At 44.0% G+C, this 15,893-nt stretch overlaps 4 protein-coding genes across 4 annotated transcripts; 2 read left to right on the top strand and 2 right to left on the bottom strand.

Moving 5' to 3' along the window:
• Nucleotides 1-7: 7 nt before the first annotated feature.
• EAF02_009762 (uncharacterized protein) lies at nt 8-1,520 on the top strand (the record flags this gene model as incomplete). Its single annotated transcript, XM_038905810.1, has 6 exons — nt 8-465; nt 533-663; nt 736-792; nt 892-1,206; nt 1,283-1,374; nt 1,428-1,520. 6 exons carry the CDS (start codon nt 8-10, stop codon nt 1,518-1,520), a joined length of 1,146 nt encoding a protein of 381 aa, XP_038754550.1.
• Nucleotides 1,521-2,432: 912 nt separating this feature from the next.
• Nucleotides 2,433-6,232, top strand: EAF02_009761 (uncharacterized protein; the record flags this gene model as incomplete). Its single annotated transcript, XM_038905809.1, has 3 exons — nt 2,433-2,610; nt 2,682-2,735; nt 2,799-6,232. 3 exons carry the CDS (start codon nt 2,433-2,435, stop codon nt 6,230-6,232), a joined length of 3,666 nt encoding a protein of 1,221 aa, XP_038754549.1.
• A 1,398-nt stretch (nt 6,233-7,630) lies between these two features.
• Nucleotides 7,631-11,162, bottom strand: EAF02_009760 (uncharacterized protein; the record flags this gene model as incomplete). The annotated part of the gene is made up of 6 exons (XM_038905808.1): nt 7,631-7,915; nt 7,976-8,512; nt 8,568-8,775; nt 8,834-9,387; nt 9,464-9,708; nt 9,767-11,162. The coding sequence occupies 6 exons, from the start codon at nt 11,160-11,162 to the stop codon at nt 7,631-7,633; spliced, it is 3,225 nt and encodes a 1,074-aa protein (XP_038754548.1).
• A 1,368-nt stretch (nt 11,163-12,530) lies between these two features.
• EAF02_009759 (uncharacterized protein) lies at nt 12,531-15,148 on the bottom strand (the record flags this gene model as incomplete). Its single annotated transcript, XM_038905807.1, has 2 exons — nt 12,531-14,783; nt 14,846-15,148. The coding sequence occupies 2 exons, from the start codon at nt 15,146-15,148 to the stop codon at nt 12,531-12,533; spliced, it is 2,556 nt and encodes an 851-aa protein (XP_038754547.1).
• Nucleotides 15,149-15,893: the final 745 nt, after the last annotated feature.

Here is a 15,893-nt window from a genome sequence, read left to right as displayed (position 1 = left end):
GTCAAACATGAAGTTACACGATTTTCTCATCTTCTCGCTTCTCTCATTCTCCCTCTCTTCGGCAAAACTATGTTCCATGCCCTATAACTCCTCCCCCTTGATCGACGACGCACCAGGCATCACGACAGCTGTTAATCTTTGTGGCCCGAACTCTACAATTCTTTTCCAACCAAACGTCACGTATAATCTACTCACTCCCCTCAGTTTCAAAAACCTTACGAGTGTAAAGTTTTCGTTCGAGGGCAATATCAGTTTGAGTGAGAATGTGACGGCGGTACAGCTGGTGGTCAACAATACTCGTACTTATCCCGGAAGATGGATTACGCTTAAGGGGACAAACGTCACTTTTGAGGGCAGTGAGGAGGAGAGTGGTGGTTGGTTTTTGGCGCATGGGGAGAAATGGTGGAGTAGTCCGTGGGACTCGGTGCAAGGAGGACGGCCGCATTGGTTCGGGTTTACGGTTACGTATGTTTAAGATGTTGCCTTTTTAGCACTCCTTTCATCGACAGGCTTTTGCTGATTCTTTTGGAAGTGATCTTGTGATTCGCAATCTTAAGATTCTTAATCCTGTGGCGTGGGTGTTTTCGATAGGGGGAAGTAATGTCGAGATGAGGAATATCTTCATTGATGCTAGGAGTAATGATGGATTTCCCTTTAACACTGGTATTTATCTCCTCCATTCACAGTCATTTGAGGATGATTTATTAGAATATGATATATTAAATGATCGAATAGATGGAATTGACCTCTCTGCATCTAACGTCTTAATTGACGGGTTCGAAATTCACAATGGTGATGATGTTATCAACGTCTGACCTCCCGCTACAAACGTCACAATGCGCAATATCATCGCCTCCGGAACGCACGGGCTCTCTGTCTCTTGCTCTTCAGGCACAGGCGGTAATTACACGTTTGAAAATGCGTATATTTATGACAGTTTGATGGCAGCGAGATTCAAGGGGGCGATAGGTAAAACTTGTAATGTAAGTAATGTGACGTGGAGAAATATCGAGGTGAAGAATGTTAGCTACCCAATCCATTTTATTGAGGATTATTATGATCAGGAAAAGGGTATTCCGAGCGGGACGGATACTAGTCTTGCGGCTTATGCGAAGGGGTTTACATGGGAGGGAATTAATGGGACTGTGGCGGCAGTGGTTGGGGATGCGAGTTGTGTGAGTGACCCGTGTTGGTATGCTACTACCAGTGAGTCTTCCCGCTTTGATCTTGTTGAAAAGTCAACCTTCGGTGCATAGGAAATTTGTAGGTTAATGGTGTATAGATGAATCGCCAAAGAATGGGCTGTATCTACTTTGTCATGATAGCGCACACTGCGAGGACTTCCACTTCGAGGGCATTGATTTGACTACTGCAGTAAGTCAACTACAAATATTTGCGAATCTTCTTCGTTACTAATGGATTTCTAGAATGGGACTACGGCGGGAGAAGTATGTACGGGGTTGGAAGGTGTGGAGGGCATGGGGGTTACTTGTGTGAATGGAACGATTACAGCGAACTGATTGTCTAGACCGGTATTCACTCTCGCGAATGTCACTTGACTGCTAGGCGACTATATACCTACTTTCAAATAGCTATATAGATCTATTTATAACTCGGAGATTCAACCTGATATATATCTGAACAGGCAATGCCCTTCGAATCTGGCTTGCCTGGATTTGACCGCAAAACTACACCGATAAATCTGAAAATCACTACTGAGTGATCATACATTGTTTGGGTGCTCTGAAAGTTTCAATATGTAATTGTATTCTATCTCAAAAACATGTTGTTTTTGAATGGCTATTGACTGCTCAGACTTTCAAACAAAGGGAGCAGGCAATCTGAAGATACACAGAGAGTATGGAGATTTGTGAAAGTTATATCTTCTCTCAGGATATCAGTGAGGCTTGAATAGTCAAAGAAGATGCTGCAACTCAACAATGAAACAAACATTGTTATACTTATGACAAGATGCAAACTAACATTTGAAAGGCCATGTTTGACTCCTGTTAGGGTTGTTTCCATACGTGGCTAAGGACTTCTATTGTTTTGTTTGCGAGCTTTCCATGGCTATTCTATGCAATGCAGATCATAGATCATGTCACCCAAGGAAAAATCAATTGATAAATTCAAGTGAATTCCGTTCTTTGATTTATCTTTGTGCATCTCATTGGGGGGTGTCGTCTCAATTCACTAGAACACATCTTCTGAAACCACGTCTTTGGCCCATCCCTTTAGCGGAAATGTAAAAGCATATAAAATTGATTGCATTTCTTTCCATGGCCACAAGAATCTCTTATGAAATTTCTGGTTGAGAAAAATAAATAAGTCGGCAATTCGCTTGGTCAAGTTAAAACTGACTTTCCCTGGACTTCACAATATATTGCCTCTGCCTTCGTTGCTCCTCTCCCGCGATCTGACAACTCCTCAAAATGCTAGGACCGACTAGATTCAATGTAAAGCCATTTTTATACCCATTTGGAAATACTCCAGCAATCAATTTGTTACAGTCTCGGCGTCCTGCTTGCGAGAAGGATGATGTGGTAAGAGTATTGTTGCTGGGTTGTGGTGATCCCAGAAACTTGTTGTTTACCCTTTGGTGCAATAAAGGTGAGGGAGGCAGCATGTTCTCTCAAGATTTGATTCATATTATGCGCAATTACTAATACTCTGTTCTATAGATGAAGCGATAAAATGGGAGTTCATGTGTTGCGACTCAGAAAGTGCAATTCTGGGTAAGACAGCCCCCGCCATCTCTCTTCTTTTTGGATTCGCCCATTAATGAACCTTTCATATAGCGCGCAATATTCTTCTTTTTTCGCTCATCATCGACAACAAATCCTACGCATCAATCTGGAATTTATTTTACCATTTCTACATAACCAACACCGACAATGCCGTGCTACAGAAACAGATTCGCAAACTTCTTCAACAATCGGCGAACTTAGAAGTGTGGTCGTCTTCCAGCTATGGCGCATCGATCTGTTTCATGAACCAAGACACATTGGATCAAGTTCGAGAAATGTGGTCTCAGTACCTCGAGGTCGCAAATCTTAGGTCAGATTCCAAGGAACGAGATCACTTCGAAACAAAGTTTAAATCAGAGGTCAATTTAACCAGGCGAGAGCAATATATTACGAATAGGGATATCGGGGTCCAGGATGTCTGTGGCCGGAAACAGTATGCATCTGCTCTTCGTTCAGCAGGTGGGAATTGGGAAAGTGCCATCCAAACAGTTGTCAATGCCTTTGATGGGTTTTGGGACCACGGTGTAATCGCGGGGAACTCGCATGATGTGGAAGCTTTGAAACATGACGGCCAACTTGTGAATCCGCTGATGGCACTTACTTCTGCAGGGAATGTATTTGCGATCTCTTCAAACTCGGATCCTCTTTTGGGCTTTCGTCTTGCAAGCGCCTTCGATGATTCGAATTCTTCTCAGGAGGAATTGGCAGAGGCCGTTGTGATGCTAGCAAAGGCTCAATTCCAGGAGTGGTGCGCGAGTTTTGGGGAGAGGGTTCGTGAGAAAGGAATAGCCATACGCCTCTATTGCGGCGACGCTTTGAGATTCTCTTATGCGCTACAAAGCTTAGGAGGTAATGTAACGCCAGAAACGAAACTGCTCAGTATGTTCACCACGGCATGGCGTTCAACTCCACTGAATCTAGACGATCCTGGTATAGCAAGCGGTATTCGTTCGTTTGACGTCATCGACACCAATAATCTGGCTGATCCGCTTGGCATTCTGAATCTGCTGCCTGCTATATCGCCATTATTGTCTCGCAAGGCAACCTCAGTCATATTTACTGAAACGCTGTCTTTGTATACCAAAGATCCAGTCGAAATCCTATCTCATATTCTGTGTTGCGATATCACAACCTTCTCACTGCTTCTGGGGCTGGCGCCATCCGGTCACTTGTTCGGCTTTACCACATATGCCGTTGGACTGGATGCCCAACGACAATTCTCAGTGCATCGAAATAATAATGATAGTTATCATATGCGAGTTGAGTGGAGGCACCCAAATCTAGAAGATCCAGCCGGTAGAGAATTGATCTTTGAACCGCATGAACTTGCCCTTTTCTTCTTCAAGCTCTACCTGAGGATGTTTGAAATTGAGTCCATGTATCCAACTACCGGAAAAGAAATGCATTGTCTTAGATACAGTCGCCTAGGTTTTTCCGCTCTTGTTTGCCTAGCGAAAGGTTGTGTCAAGAAAGATCAGCTGTCAACTTTTGGGCACTGTCTTCTCGGACATATCGAAAACGAGGATAGGTTGCGTGTCGGTGGTCTCCAACTCCTCGAATTATCTTTACACTTTTGCCAACTGGGTATTTGTTCTCGGCCCTCTTTACTGGAAATACCTCATCAAATCATGCTCGCAAACCAGAAAGGATTCAAAAATGGTCCATTGAGTTTTCTAAATGAAGAAGCCGATGGGAACCCACTTCATCACAATAAATTTCCCCGTCTGGTTTGGATCTCTCTGAGCATTCCACACGAGATTCTTGAGGCATTGAAGTTAGATAACGAGTATGCCACGGTTGGGCTACAGATCAAAATCCGGCATACAAAAAGTAAGACCGAGGCCATCTTCATTTGTCTTCAGTGCTTTTTTGGTAGTCTGGTCCAACGAGCTGATGATAATGATGCTTACGACGTCATTGAAGATCAACAGGGCTTGAAGGGGACATCGGACTTAATTGTGACATGTGCTGTACCCTCCTTGGTGTTGATGATAGAGTCCAGAGAATCCACGCGAGTAGAGTTAGCTTGTTTGAGCAACAAGTTGAGTGCGGACTATATGTGCGACGAGGCTATATGTAGCTATAGCCTTGACGAGGATAATGTTTTGATTCTAAGAGAACCCCCAGGAGTCAGATTGCGACCTTTTGCAACAGATCATGCAGGCTCTCTACGTACACCTTCTGCCTCTAAAAGACCTTGCTTTGTCAGAATGAAAGACGGCCTTTCAGTCGAGACCATGGAAATTCAAAAGAACTTTGAACATTTGGAAACCGAAAGTGCCATCAGAGCTCGCCAAATATCTCCTTGCACTATTTCCGAAAGATTCAACGGCTTTGAAGTCGGTCAGGTCGAATTCCCATATCCGATCACACTCCACAAAGCGATAATTGATACTTCGAACAAGGTGAAAGCATTGGTTGCTAAGCCGAGTTTAGCTTTAGATAATACAGGCTACACACTGAATCCATTTCCAGTTGTGTTGAATGGCTCAGACGCTTACCCCCTTACACTTCCCAAAGTAAACATGAATCAGCAGCCAATCATATCTGGCACTGGCCGCGAAACTGCGGAATGGATTTCGAATCTCATGCATAGCATGTTCTGCGCACGAGAACGCTCGTACTGGCGCGGATCTGATGTTGGTCTCCAAGAAGATGTTCCTGCTCTATTCTCAATCAAAAGCTACATCCACAATATGGCGGTTTCCTTTGTTCAACCATCTCGACTAGGTCGGAAGCAGACGTTTCTGTTCGATTCTAGTGACCCACGTAGTACTTCAATGATCATTTTTGTCTCGGCTTTGCGACATAATATTGATCAGAGCTCGGTTGTTCTGGATGCATATGTACTTCCGCTTACAGCCGAATTCTCCCCACTCACTCCCGTAATCAAGAAACTACTAGCTCATAAAAGCACACAGCCAATTTCCTATTGTATGAGAGACGTAGACGAGCAACTAATGAGACAAATGCTTCCGGCAACCGTAGAAGCATGTCGAAAAGACTGGGACCACGGCCCAGGATGCAAATACCGTCAATATGGCTCAGTGTCCTTGTACACTGAATCGAGCCAGTCACCAATCTGCGCATGCGGCGAAGGAAAAGATGCAGAAGGCTTTCCGCAGGTTGAAGGATGGAAAACGCTTAGTAGATATGCAACAACAATCGCTCTTATGCCGTTATCAACGGTGGATTATGTTGAGGCACATTATTCGCAGGAAGAACATGACAACTATGAAAAAGGAAAACTCTCAATGTCGACCTCTCCAAATTCTCACATAGATGAAATAACACGGAAGTTGGTTAATCAACTCGGTGTAGTTGACCCCAGAGGATGTAAGAAATGTGGCGATATCCCACAGGGAGACACGGTGTATAAGCAATGCGCGAGATGTAGAGGAGTGAGGTATTGTAGTCCGATGTGTCAGAAGGCAGACTGGAAAGAGCATAAGAAAATCTGTAAGACTGCAGCGCCTGGCACTTGAGTCAAATGTTGTTGGGTCAATTGATCGCTATCAGATCGCGAGTTTCATTGTTACACTCTGCTTGAGTGAATTGAACCTTCTCCGTTGGCGTGAATTATCCAAACTGCTTGACCATAACCGTCCTCGGTGCAAATTATATTTGTACATATGTCCTGAAAAATTTCTCCCAGTTATCGATTCTCTGGTTCATTCGAGATATCGATTTGTTTTATTTCTCCAAATCCTTATTTCCGGCACTCAAGTCTGCATTCAGTGAGCTTTGATCGACGACAGTCGAAGAACTCGATGAAACCGATGAAGAAGACAGGAATGACATTCGAGATTCTTCCAGCGAGGAAGGAGGCTGTGCTTGTGGATTGATCGACGAGGGCGATGACAACGATGAATGTGAAAGTGGCACAGATACCTCTCTTACACCACCCCCGTAAATTCTCCCGAACATTTCAATCCCCTCTGAATGAAGTATCCACAGCCCCACAATATCAGTCAAACATCCGCATACAAGTATCCCTATTTCCACACACATTGCAATGTAATAAGGCATAGTTAGTTGATCAAGTCTCTTTGTATCAATCTCGCACATCAAATATAAAATGCATCCAGCAGTCAACCATTTCGGAATTTCCCTCCAGATCATTTCTCGTAGAATAGTGCTTTGGGTAGCTATTTGCTTCTCCCTTGGAAGGAACTGATAATTTCCGCGCTGATAGTGGAAGACTTTTATGATTTGCTGCATGGTCGGTACTAGGTATGATAAACACAGAAGACATAGAGATATTACAATAGACCTAGAGAGAGATGTTATTTTAGGTTTTCAGAACTTAGAGTTTGGGGGTCTGCGGATCGTGGGGTTACGAACCATGTTTGATCGGATCTAGTGACGGCCATTGCGCATGTGGTTATGAAGGCAAGGAAAACCAAGTACTGGATGGCGAGGGAGAGTAAAAATACGGCATTGGTGTTGAGAATTGACATTGTGAATGTTGCTGTAGGATTTGATGAAGACGTCAAGCTATTAAGTGGGACTTTTGACTTCGGGTACTTGAGGCTGAGCTTGGATTTATGGCTGAAGTATTGCTTTTCTGCATATTTTGCATGGGAGAATGTGATATATCGACTCACGGGGAACTAGTGTTTCTCGGGTGATGCAAGGGGAATCCTGAGCTCGCTTAATTTTCTAATGAGCTACGTGACACATATTTTCTGAGCCAATGGAACTTGTGTTTACTTCTTTATGTTTCTCCATCCCGAAAAAATGTCTCATATTCATTCTAATTTTATGCCAAAAGTACTAATCAAAATCTCGCCACATCGGAATGAAAATCATGCATGAACACCAGAATCTAGACCCAAATGCCACTTTCCTACCCGAATCTGCATTGTAGAAAGCCTTCCACATCAAAGATAAAACATAATCTTGCTGATCGATGGATGCCAAGAATTCTTCCACCCATCTGGTAGCTCTTTTGAAGCATTTGGTTTCCAAACAAGCTTATTTTCTCCATAAACAGCTGCTCTTTGTGTTCCAACCATATCATCCGTGATGTTCTTATCGTGATAGCCCTCTAATACAGGCTTCAAATAGCATCTCACGCGATCGCACAGCATATCTGCGTAGCGGGCTGGTGTACAGACAGAGAGAGCTTTGGAAGCGCGAGAGCCGGTATAGCAAAGCTTGTTTGTCTGTGTACAATCAGTTAGTGCATCTAGTGGTGTGGCTCTCGAAATCAATAGGAAACTCACAATATTCATGATTCCCTTTGGGTCTTTCTTGTAATTAAGATCATCGTAGATCATAACATACTGAGTACTTTTGGCCGTGCCGAGTGGACTGCAATGGCTCTGCAAGTAGAAACTAAAGTGATTGGGTGTCACGACTACCGAATCGACAATAGTTCCAGCACCCAAATTTGGATCACCGTCCACTAGAGTCAAAGGGTAAAATCTCGCATGATGTCGCTTGATTGCAACGATAAGGGTGAGTTTAGGTTTCCATGTCTCATCTTTGGCTAATTTTTGCAAGGCGCCAGGAAGTTTTTTTCCCTTGAGATTGAGTTTTAGTTCCATGTAAGCGTCAGAGCATCCATCAAAAATTTGTTGTTTCTCGTGATGCCGGACAATGCCAAATTGACTCTCGCTCACTCCGTCTCGGTAGAAGAGAATGTGATCGGGAATAATACGTGGATATATGCCACCATGCCCTCGTTTTATGCCTTTCAAAGCACGTTCGGCCCAGGCAAGAAGTCTTTCTTTTATCATGCCTCGAAGGTCCGAAATGTACTTCAGGGGCATATGTTAGCAATGCAGAGGGCATAAGATGAACGAGTTCACGTACCTCTTGTTTTCCTTCCTGAAGTCGTGCAGAGCCGAGATATTGGAATCGGCTGTCATCGTCGGTAGCCACTACAGCAGCTATGGAAGGACATCCTTCCTCATTGCCAGGATGTGTGACATCTGCTCCAACAACCATAGTCCGGGACTTGGTTCCACATCCATTGCTCACTTCTTGATTGATGCCTCCCAATTTGAGATTGAACTTTAAGCTATTCGATCATTGTTAGTAGATCTTCATGCTGGAAATGGTGGTATATTGTGACACACCTGATATTACCGCATCTAGCGCGGTCCCCTCCACCCGAAAGATTTCTTTCCACCACGCAGACTGTCGGAATGCCCTTATCACAATCTCCCCATCTCATGATCTCTGGATATAGCTTGCGATTTCGTTCTGGGAGCACAACCATAATCAAGGGCACATTTCCAGTGCCTTTAAAGACAGATCCTAGGGCTTCTTCGAAAGTTTTGGCGCAGTTTTGGCGATAAACCTCGGAGTCTACTTTTTCTTCGGGAACTATTGCTTGACAAAAGACGCGTTCCTCAACATGATTAAGTCCAAATTCCTCTAGAGATCTAGCTAAAGTATGAGTAGCTTCTTCCATCGCGTTCTGCGTATGCTCTTGAATTTCATCATGTCTCAGCCACAGAACGTAAAGAGTCGTGTTTTCAATACCCGGTTCCCGGCATCGCTTGGATTTCATGTCCCAGGCACCGTCGCGGGCCGCAACTTCGTTAGTCTCGCGAAATAGTAATGTCAGAGGATCAAGGGCTCCCGCTTTAATCTCGACAGGGTTTGTGTCTGGTATAATTCCAAATGTCTAGTTTCAGAGGACGAGGTCAGTGGATAGAAACTAAAATAATAAGCCTCTATAATATATGCAATACTCTTCTCACCTTGTAGAAGGGGCTCTTCTCAAGGAAGCCCAATTCTGCCAATCCCGTCTCATTGATAGCAACTTTACTCTGGTGAGGAGTCTTGGTGGCATCAATCATAGCAGCAACATAAGGCTCTGGTAGATTCTTCTTAACAATTTGCCATTCAACAATTTTCAAATGATCTGCTGGAAACCAAGTTGGATCTTCCTTACTTCCCACGTTTATGCACCGGGCATTTTTGTCGAACGCAGTCTCATGGTATGCTAGGTGACTGTCAACACATTGAGATCTCATAAACAACAACCAAGTGAAAGGACTTACTAGCACTCATGTGAGCATGAACTGACATCTCTGTACCATCTTTCATAAACTTAGTCTCTGACACACTATGCGACGCGATACTTTTGATGTTGAAGACTTTTTGTCTGTTCTTTTCATGAATGTCGAAAACAACACGGACCCCCTTTAGAAGTCTTTCAGAATCACCCCAACTTTTCGGGTTTGATTTTATCCATTCGGCGAGATTGATCGGAGAAAAGAACGCAGATGTTGTCACATTAACATTAAGCAAAATTGAGCCCTTCCCAGGCCTTATTGAGCTGAAGAAACCACGGTGTATCTGATACAAAGGCACATTGTCGTTATCTTTGAAGCATAGAACAGTTTTCCTCTGCTTTAATCGTTGTTTAGACATCCATTCTTTGTCATCAGCCACAAAGCTATGTGGATAGAATTTCTTGCCCACACGACCTCCTTCATACTGAGGGGAATTAACCTTCTTCCAAGAAATTATATTGAGGAACTTCAATTCCTGTTCAGGGTGGTCAAGGGGTGTATTCCTGGACTTAACATGGTCTATCAAGGCCTTGACATTAACCAATCCAAGGAATGACAATGAAGAGTTCATATTTATCGGGTTACCATCGGGTCCGCTGCGTGTATGTGGTGTTGAAATAGAGCATCCGATCTCGCTCAAATCATGCTTCCCAAGTGGTTCATTAGAGACAATAAAGTAGTCATAGTCGGTAGCCCAGCTGATTGGTTCGAATAGATCTTTGTTTTCCTCGAAAAGCCGCGTGATTAGATAGCGCTTGGTTTCTGGTCGTGTAGGTACGAACCCTTCGGGCTTTCCGCGAGAAATGATTCTTCCAAGGCAAATCGAGTATTTCAAGATCTGCGCATCGCTTCTCAGACCGACTTTGTAAAAGTTCGCGTTAATCTTAGTAGATGAATCCCAAGTTTGGCTCTCGGCTTTGGGGATTCCTCGAGACTCTTCATCATACGAGCTTTGAAGTTTCTCTTCCATCGTTCTGTTATCGTCAAGAGGCTCTGGTAGAGGGTTTGATGGTCCAGCGGTGCTAGCTGAAGCTTGAGACGCTGCTCTTAATGCTGCATTGGACCGGGGTCCATATTCTTTTAACCATGCATCTCGCGCGTCGGGAGTGAATCCATCTGCAATATCTTGCCCAATCTCAGAAATCTTCAACCCACCCAGCTGAGGGCATTTATTCCTTGGGCATGCAGCGTGGCCGCATGATTTACAACTTTTCCCAACGCTTTCTATGCAGTTCTTACTTTCGTGCGGAGGTTCGGTAAATTCGAAGCAGTTGTCGCACATCTGTTGATTGTACAGTGGGTAAAGTTGATTGCATGCCACCACTTTGTATTCATGTGCTTCTTTCTTGCAGCATTTCAAGCAGTCAACTAGTTTAACCATGTCGAAGGACGGATTTTAACCTATTAAATTAAGTCTAAATCGAGAAGAAGGGAAGGTAAATTGATCAAAGTGGTCTGAATCAGATCAGACAGCTGATACCCCAGAAGTCCTCAGACTAGATCTTTCCGAATGAAGATGCTGTCCCTGAACATTCATGGTCGGGAAATGAGCACAACTTATACTTCCAACTCCATGATTGTGCATCAACACCCATCATTTGCCCCCATCATGATAAAAACTGCACAAAGCTTGCGCTAATTATCACAAGCTTTGTGAAGATGCATTTGCAAAGCGATTCTTGCTTTTTTCTAATTGTACGAGAGATGGTGAATTGTCACACATGGTTCCTACTGTTTGCCTCACGGGAGGCGGCTGTTGGTATAACAATCGACGATACATGGCTCTAACAAAGCACAAACCAACTCTTAGTTTAACATTGAGCTATTGTTTAGCCTCCAAAAAAAACTAGAAGTCATATCACCGACCCCAGAGACGCGGTCCATTCTTGCAAGTGGGGGGTTTTTTGTTTTTTTTATGTCGAAACAGTTGAGAAGCAGTGTGCTGAAGTATCCTGGGCGAATCTGGTGCATAGAAATCACGGAAATTGTCTCATTGAAACATACATATCGAATGTCATCAGTGAGCAGATCATTCAGACTCGAGGGTGGAATTAATACCGCGACGCCAGCCTGCGATTCTTTCTTCCCCAGTATTCGTGATTTGACCCATGGAACCCTCACACATGGCTCAAAATTGTTGGAAAGGGAGAATTCGACAGTTTGATGGGACGAAGTTGAAGAAGAATTCATATTGGATCGGAATGCCATATTTCTGAACGCCAATGGTAAGTACCTAGACAACACACATTGAGATCCACCATGTGAGAAACGTCGTCTTGTTGTCGGGGGTGGCGATTATATCTTGACACATTGAGAATGAACCAGAGGTCAGCTTGCATATACCGATCGAGGAAATTGAAGACAATGTCTCTGCAGATGTCAGAGGGGAGGTGATGAAAGAACAAATTCACTATTTTTTGGCGGCTCAAAGTGTGTGTGTGTAAGTCAATTAAAAATGTTCTACTTGATTTGCTCTTTTTGTGTGTAAATCATTCTTCGCCCCCTTTCAAATTAATCGCTTTAACAGTCGGCCAGGCTCAATCCTGATAAACTCACAAGGGCATAAGTGTAACCATGGCAGAGTATTAGTATTAGCTGAGCCCTACTAGAATCTGAATTGAACGAAATAGGAAGGTGTGGCATTCATAACGAATTTCATTTCTCATTAATCGTAAGCCGTTGTGATACAAAAATGCCATTCTTTGATTCGTCATAAACATTGTGGCTGCTCAATGCTGCTCAATGCTGCTCAAAGATCATGCCACATATTTACGGCTTCTGCTTCTCCTTCCTCTTGCACATCATTATCCATGATTCTCCTATTCCTAGCCGGCGTCGGGCTCAAAGCGATTCTCGGTCTACTCATGAAAGCATTTTTGTAATCCGCATCCACACCCATCCTCATACCCTCATCCATGTCCTCTGATTCATCATCCTCGCTTTCAATCATAGATGATATCATCCTATCCTTCGCTGGAGTCGGACTAACAGCAATTCTCGGTCTACTCATGAAAACACTGGCATAATCGACATCGTTTCCATCCATCAACACCTCTCGATCAATTGCTGGCGTGGCGGGAGATAATGAATCTTCTTCCTCTTGAACAACCTTTGGGAAATGTGATTGTCGCTGTTTCCTCTTTTCATCTTTGATACTTTGCCTTCGCTCTAACTGTGCCTTCTTTTGGGCTGCCTCAAAGCCTGCCATAGACTGACGTGTACGTTCTATCAAGTCCGCATGTTTTTCTTCTTCTGTTACCGAAGACTTGACAGGTGTGGCTCTAGACTTAGGATTTAGAGTGAGGCGATCCATATCTGGCGAATCATCAAAATCATCGTTAAGGTTGGATTTCGAGTATCGTGGGTTCGAACGAGCCATGGTAAGACGGGTACGTTCTGCTAAAGACAACGAGCGTTTCAACTTTTGTGGCGATGGGGATGCAGCTGACATAGAGTTCAAAATCTGCTCTGCTTGGCTGAGCTCCGGGACAGGTCCGAGAGGGTTTTCAGAGGCTTGAATTGATTTAGAAGGAGATGGACTCGGCTGTGATATCATTGTATGTCTCCTCGTGATTGATACGGGAGTCTCAGCTGAGGTTCTTCCAAATTCGCGTTCTGGGTCTTTGTCAAAAGAGACGGGGCGACGGGATGATCTCATAGCGCTTGGAGTGGCAGATATATAGTCGTCTTTGATAGCCGATGTTACAGTTGTGGCCTCAAATAATTTCTCACTAGCGACACCGAGATCGTCCGATGCCTGTTCAGGCTGAATGATTGATGAAGACCCAATGGGAATTGGTCTGTGGGATATTCTCGAACGCGGTGTACTAATCAATTCATTCTCGCGACTACGAGAAGTAGGAACCTCGGCAGCCCCATCAAGAATTCCCACCGAGACAGGCGAATGGTCGGGAGATACATTGGTTGATGGAGATATGTCCCCATCCTGATTACTTGGTGACAATGACTCTTTGGCTAAATCAATAGAAGGCTGGTTGAGCCTTTTATTCGAGCCACCCTGTATGATGCTTTCTTTGGAAAACGCCTTTTGCTTGGATACATCATTCAACGCATTGCGAGTTCTTTCCATTAAACGAGCATATTCATCTAGAATGGGGATGTTCACGGAACTGGCATCCTTTGTAGAATACTTCCCGATTTGTAATGTCTGGTGGTCGTTGAAACCAAGTTTGATGCCCTTCTCCTCGACAGGAACTGCCTGCACCTTTTTGGTGGGTGATTTGGTACCGTTTCGAGTCAAAGTCCGTCCGAATTCTTGCCATCTAGCTAAACGGCTCTCTTGATTTTGCACTCGCGCCTCTAGCCGTTTAACGAGCCCGGTATCATTCTTTCCTTCTATGTCTGCAACAGTACCATTCTCAATCTGTTCCCAAAGCTCGTCAAAACGCTTGGCCAACAGTCCCTCTCTACTGGGCCTATTATCTCCGTAAAGAATCGTTTCCAGCCACTCGTTACTACCAGACCAATTCTTGCGGAATGTATTTTGCAATGATCTTAGATCTCTATCGGATAATCCAGTATGGCCTTCTCCTTCATTCATCTCATGGTTCAGATCTTCCCGTCGCTTTAGAGTTTGTTGATCATTGAGCTCAAGTGTTTCAGAAAAGTCGCTATATTTGGCTCTTAAATTGTTCTTCTCAGCAATATGCTTGCCTAAAGATTTCTTGTGTGCCAATATCAAGGCCGATAGTATTGTCCTTTCTCCTGTGTATGAGAAGTTCTCCAGTGCCAATTGTTGGGCAAGAGCTTCGTATCGTCCAGAGGTGTCATCCTCTACGACCCTTTTCAGAACAGCGTTTGAAAATACAGCCAAAACTTCCTCCAGCCTTTCACCCTTGCATTCGTCCAACATGGTTTTTCGCAGTACAGTATCTCGTCCAAGGACTCCATTCTTCTTGGCCTGATCGAGACATCGAAACAATGCGGTGCGCAGATTGAGGGACTGGAGAGGTTCGAGTGGTGGGAAAAATGGTTGTAATTTCTATAGACACGAGTTAGCTGTTTTGTTTCAATCCAAAGTGACAATGAAAGGCATTAATGTACATTTCGAGTCTCTTCCGGATCCCAAATTGCAAATAGCTGAAACAGTGCCCATTCTACACTCTGTATTCGTTTCTTTTGATTCTGTTGCGCATCCTTGGTAGAGAATGTTACCGCCGTGATATCTGGCCAGTCATCTCGCAAATCGAGATCCAGAAGTCGAAGATTCGTTATAAAAAGAGCAACGTATGAGGGGCCAGAGGGTGGTTGCGGGTTGGTGCTTGAAGGGAGCCTCAAGTTGCTTGAGGCTGTCGAAGTTCGAAGACTTCGGGATCGCCCAAGAGGATTAAAGGTTAAGACGGACATTTTGTTGATCCCCCGCAAAGTTGATATGATAACAACATGTTATCGTAATATATCTCACTTTAATATCAAAGATATAATAGCGGTCTGCATTGCATTAAATTCGTGGAGCTCTTCGCTTGGTGCAGCGTAAACAAACCAGATTTAGCGGTTGTGCCAGAACAGTCAATACATTTAGCTCATCCAGAAAAATCATAATCACGTGATCTCGAATTTTGGCTGTACGGCATCCAAATGCTTGGCTGCTTGGCATTTTGTATAGGGATAAAACAAATTTCAACGACAATCTATCTTTCTCTTCTCTACTTCTTGATGCTCTTCCTGTAATACCAGTCAAAATACACTTTTCGTCGTGTTGGAGGACTCGAAGGATTCTCATCGTCGCTGCTGTTACTATTTTCGGATGTAACAATGCTCTTTGCCCTAGAGTTTCCCTACATCATCATTCAAGGCACGGCAAGCACTGAAATCTAGCAATTCTCGACTTATGAGCGATGAAATGAAGAAACTGGATAAAAGTCTGTCCGGCAGTTAGATCCTTTTGGGCGGCATCTCAAGTCTTAGGCAGTCTCTTCTCAAAATGTTCTGCCTCGTATGGCTATTGAGAATGTCCTATCGTCCTATCGTCCTATCATCCTATTGTCCGATATGTTCCAATCAACCTCAAGGCCCGGTCACCATTCACTGCGTTTCAAAGTCAAACAATCCTCAGGCCTTGACCATTAACGCTATTTGCATCCTTCTGTCA

The sequence above is a fragment of the Botrytis sinoallii genome (assembly GCF_014898435.1).
Source record: "Botrytis sinoallii strain Bc 23 chromosome Unknown BSIN_021, whole genome shotgun sequence".
NCBI classification, from domain to species: Eukaryota; Fungi; Ascomycota; class Leotiomycetes; order Helotiales; family Sclerotiniaceae; genus Botrytis; species Botrytis sinoallii.
This window is presented reverse-complemented; position numbering and strand designations above follow the sequence as displayed.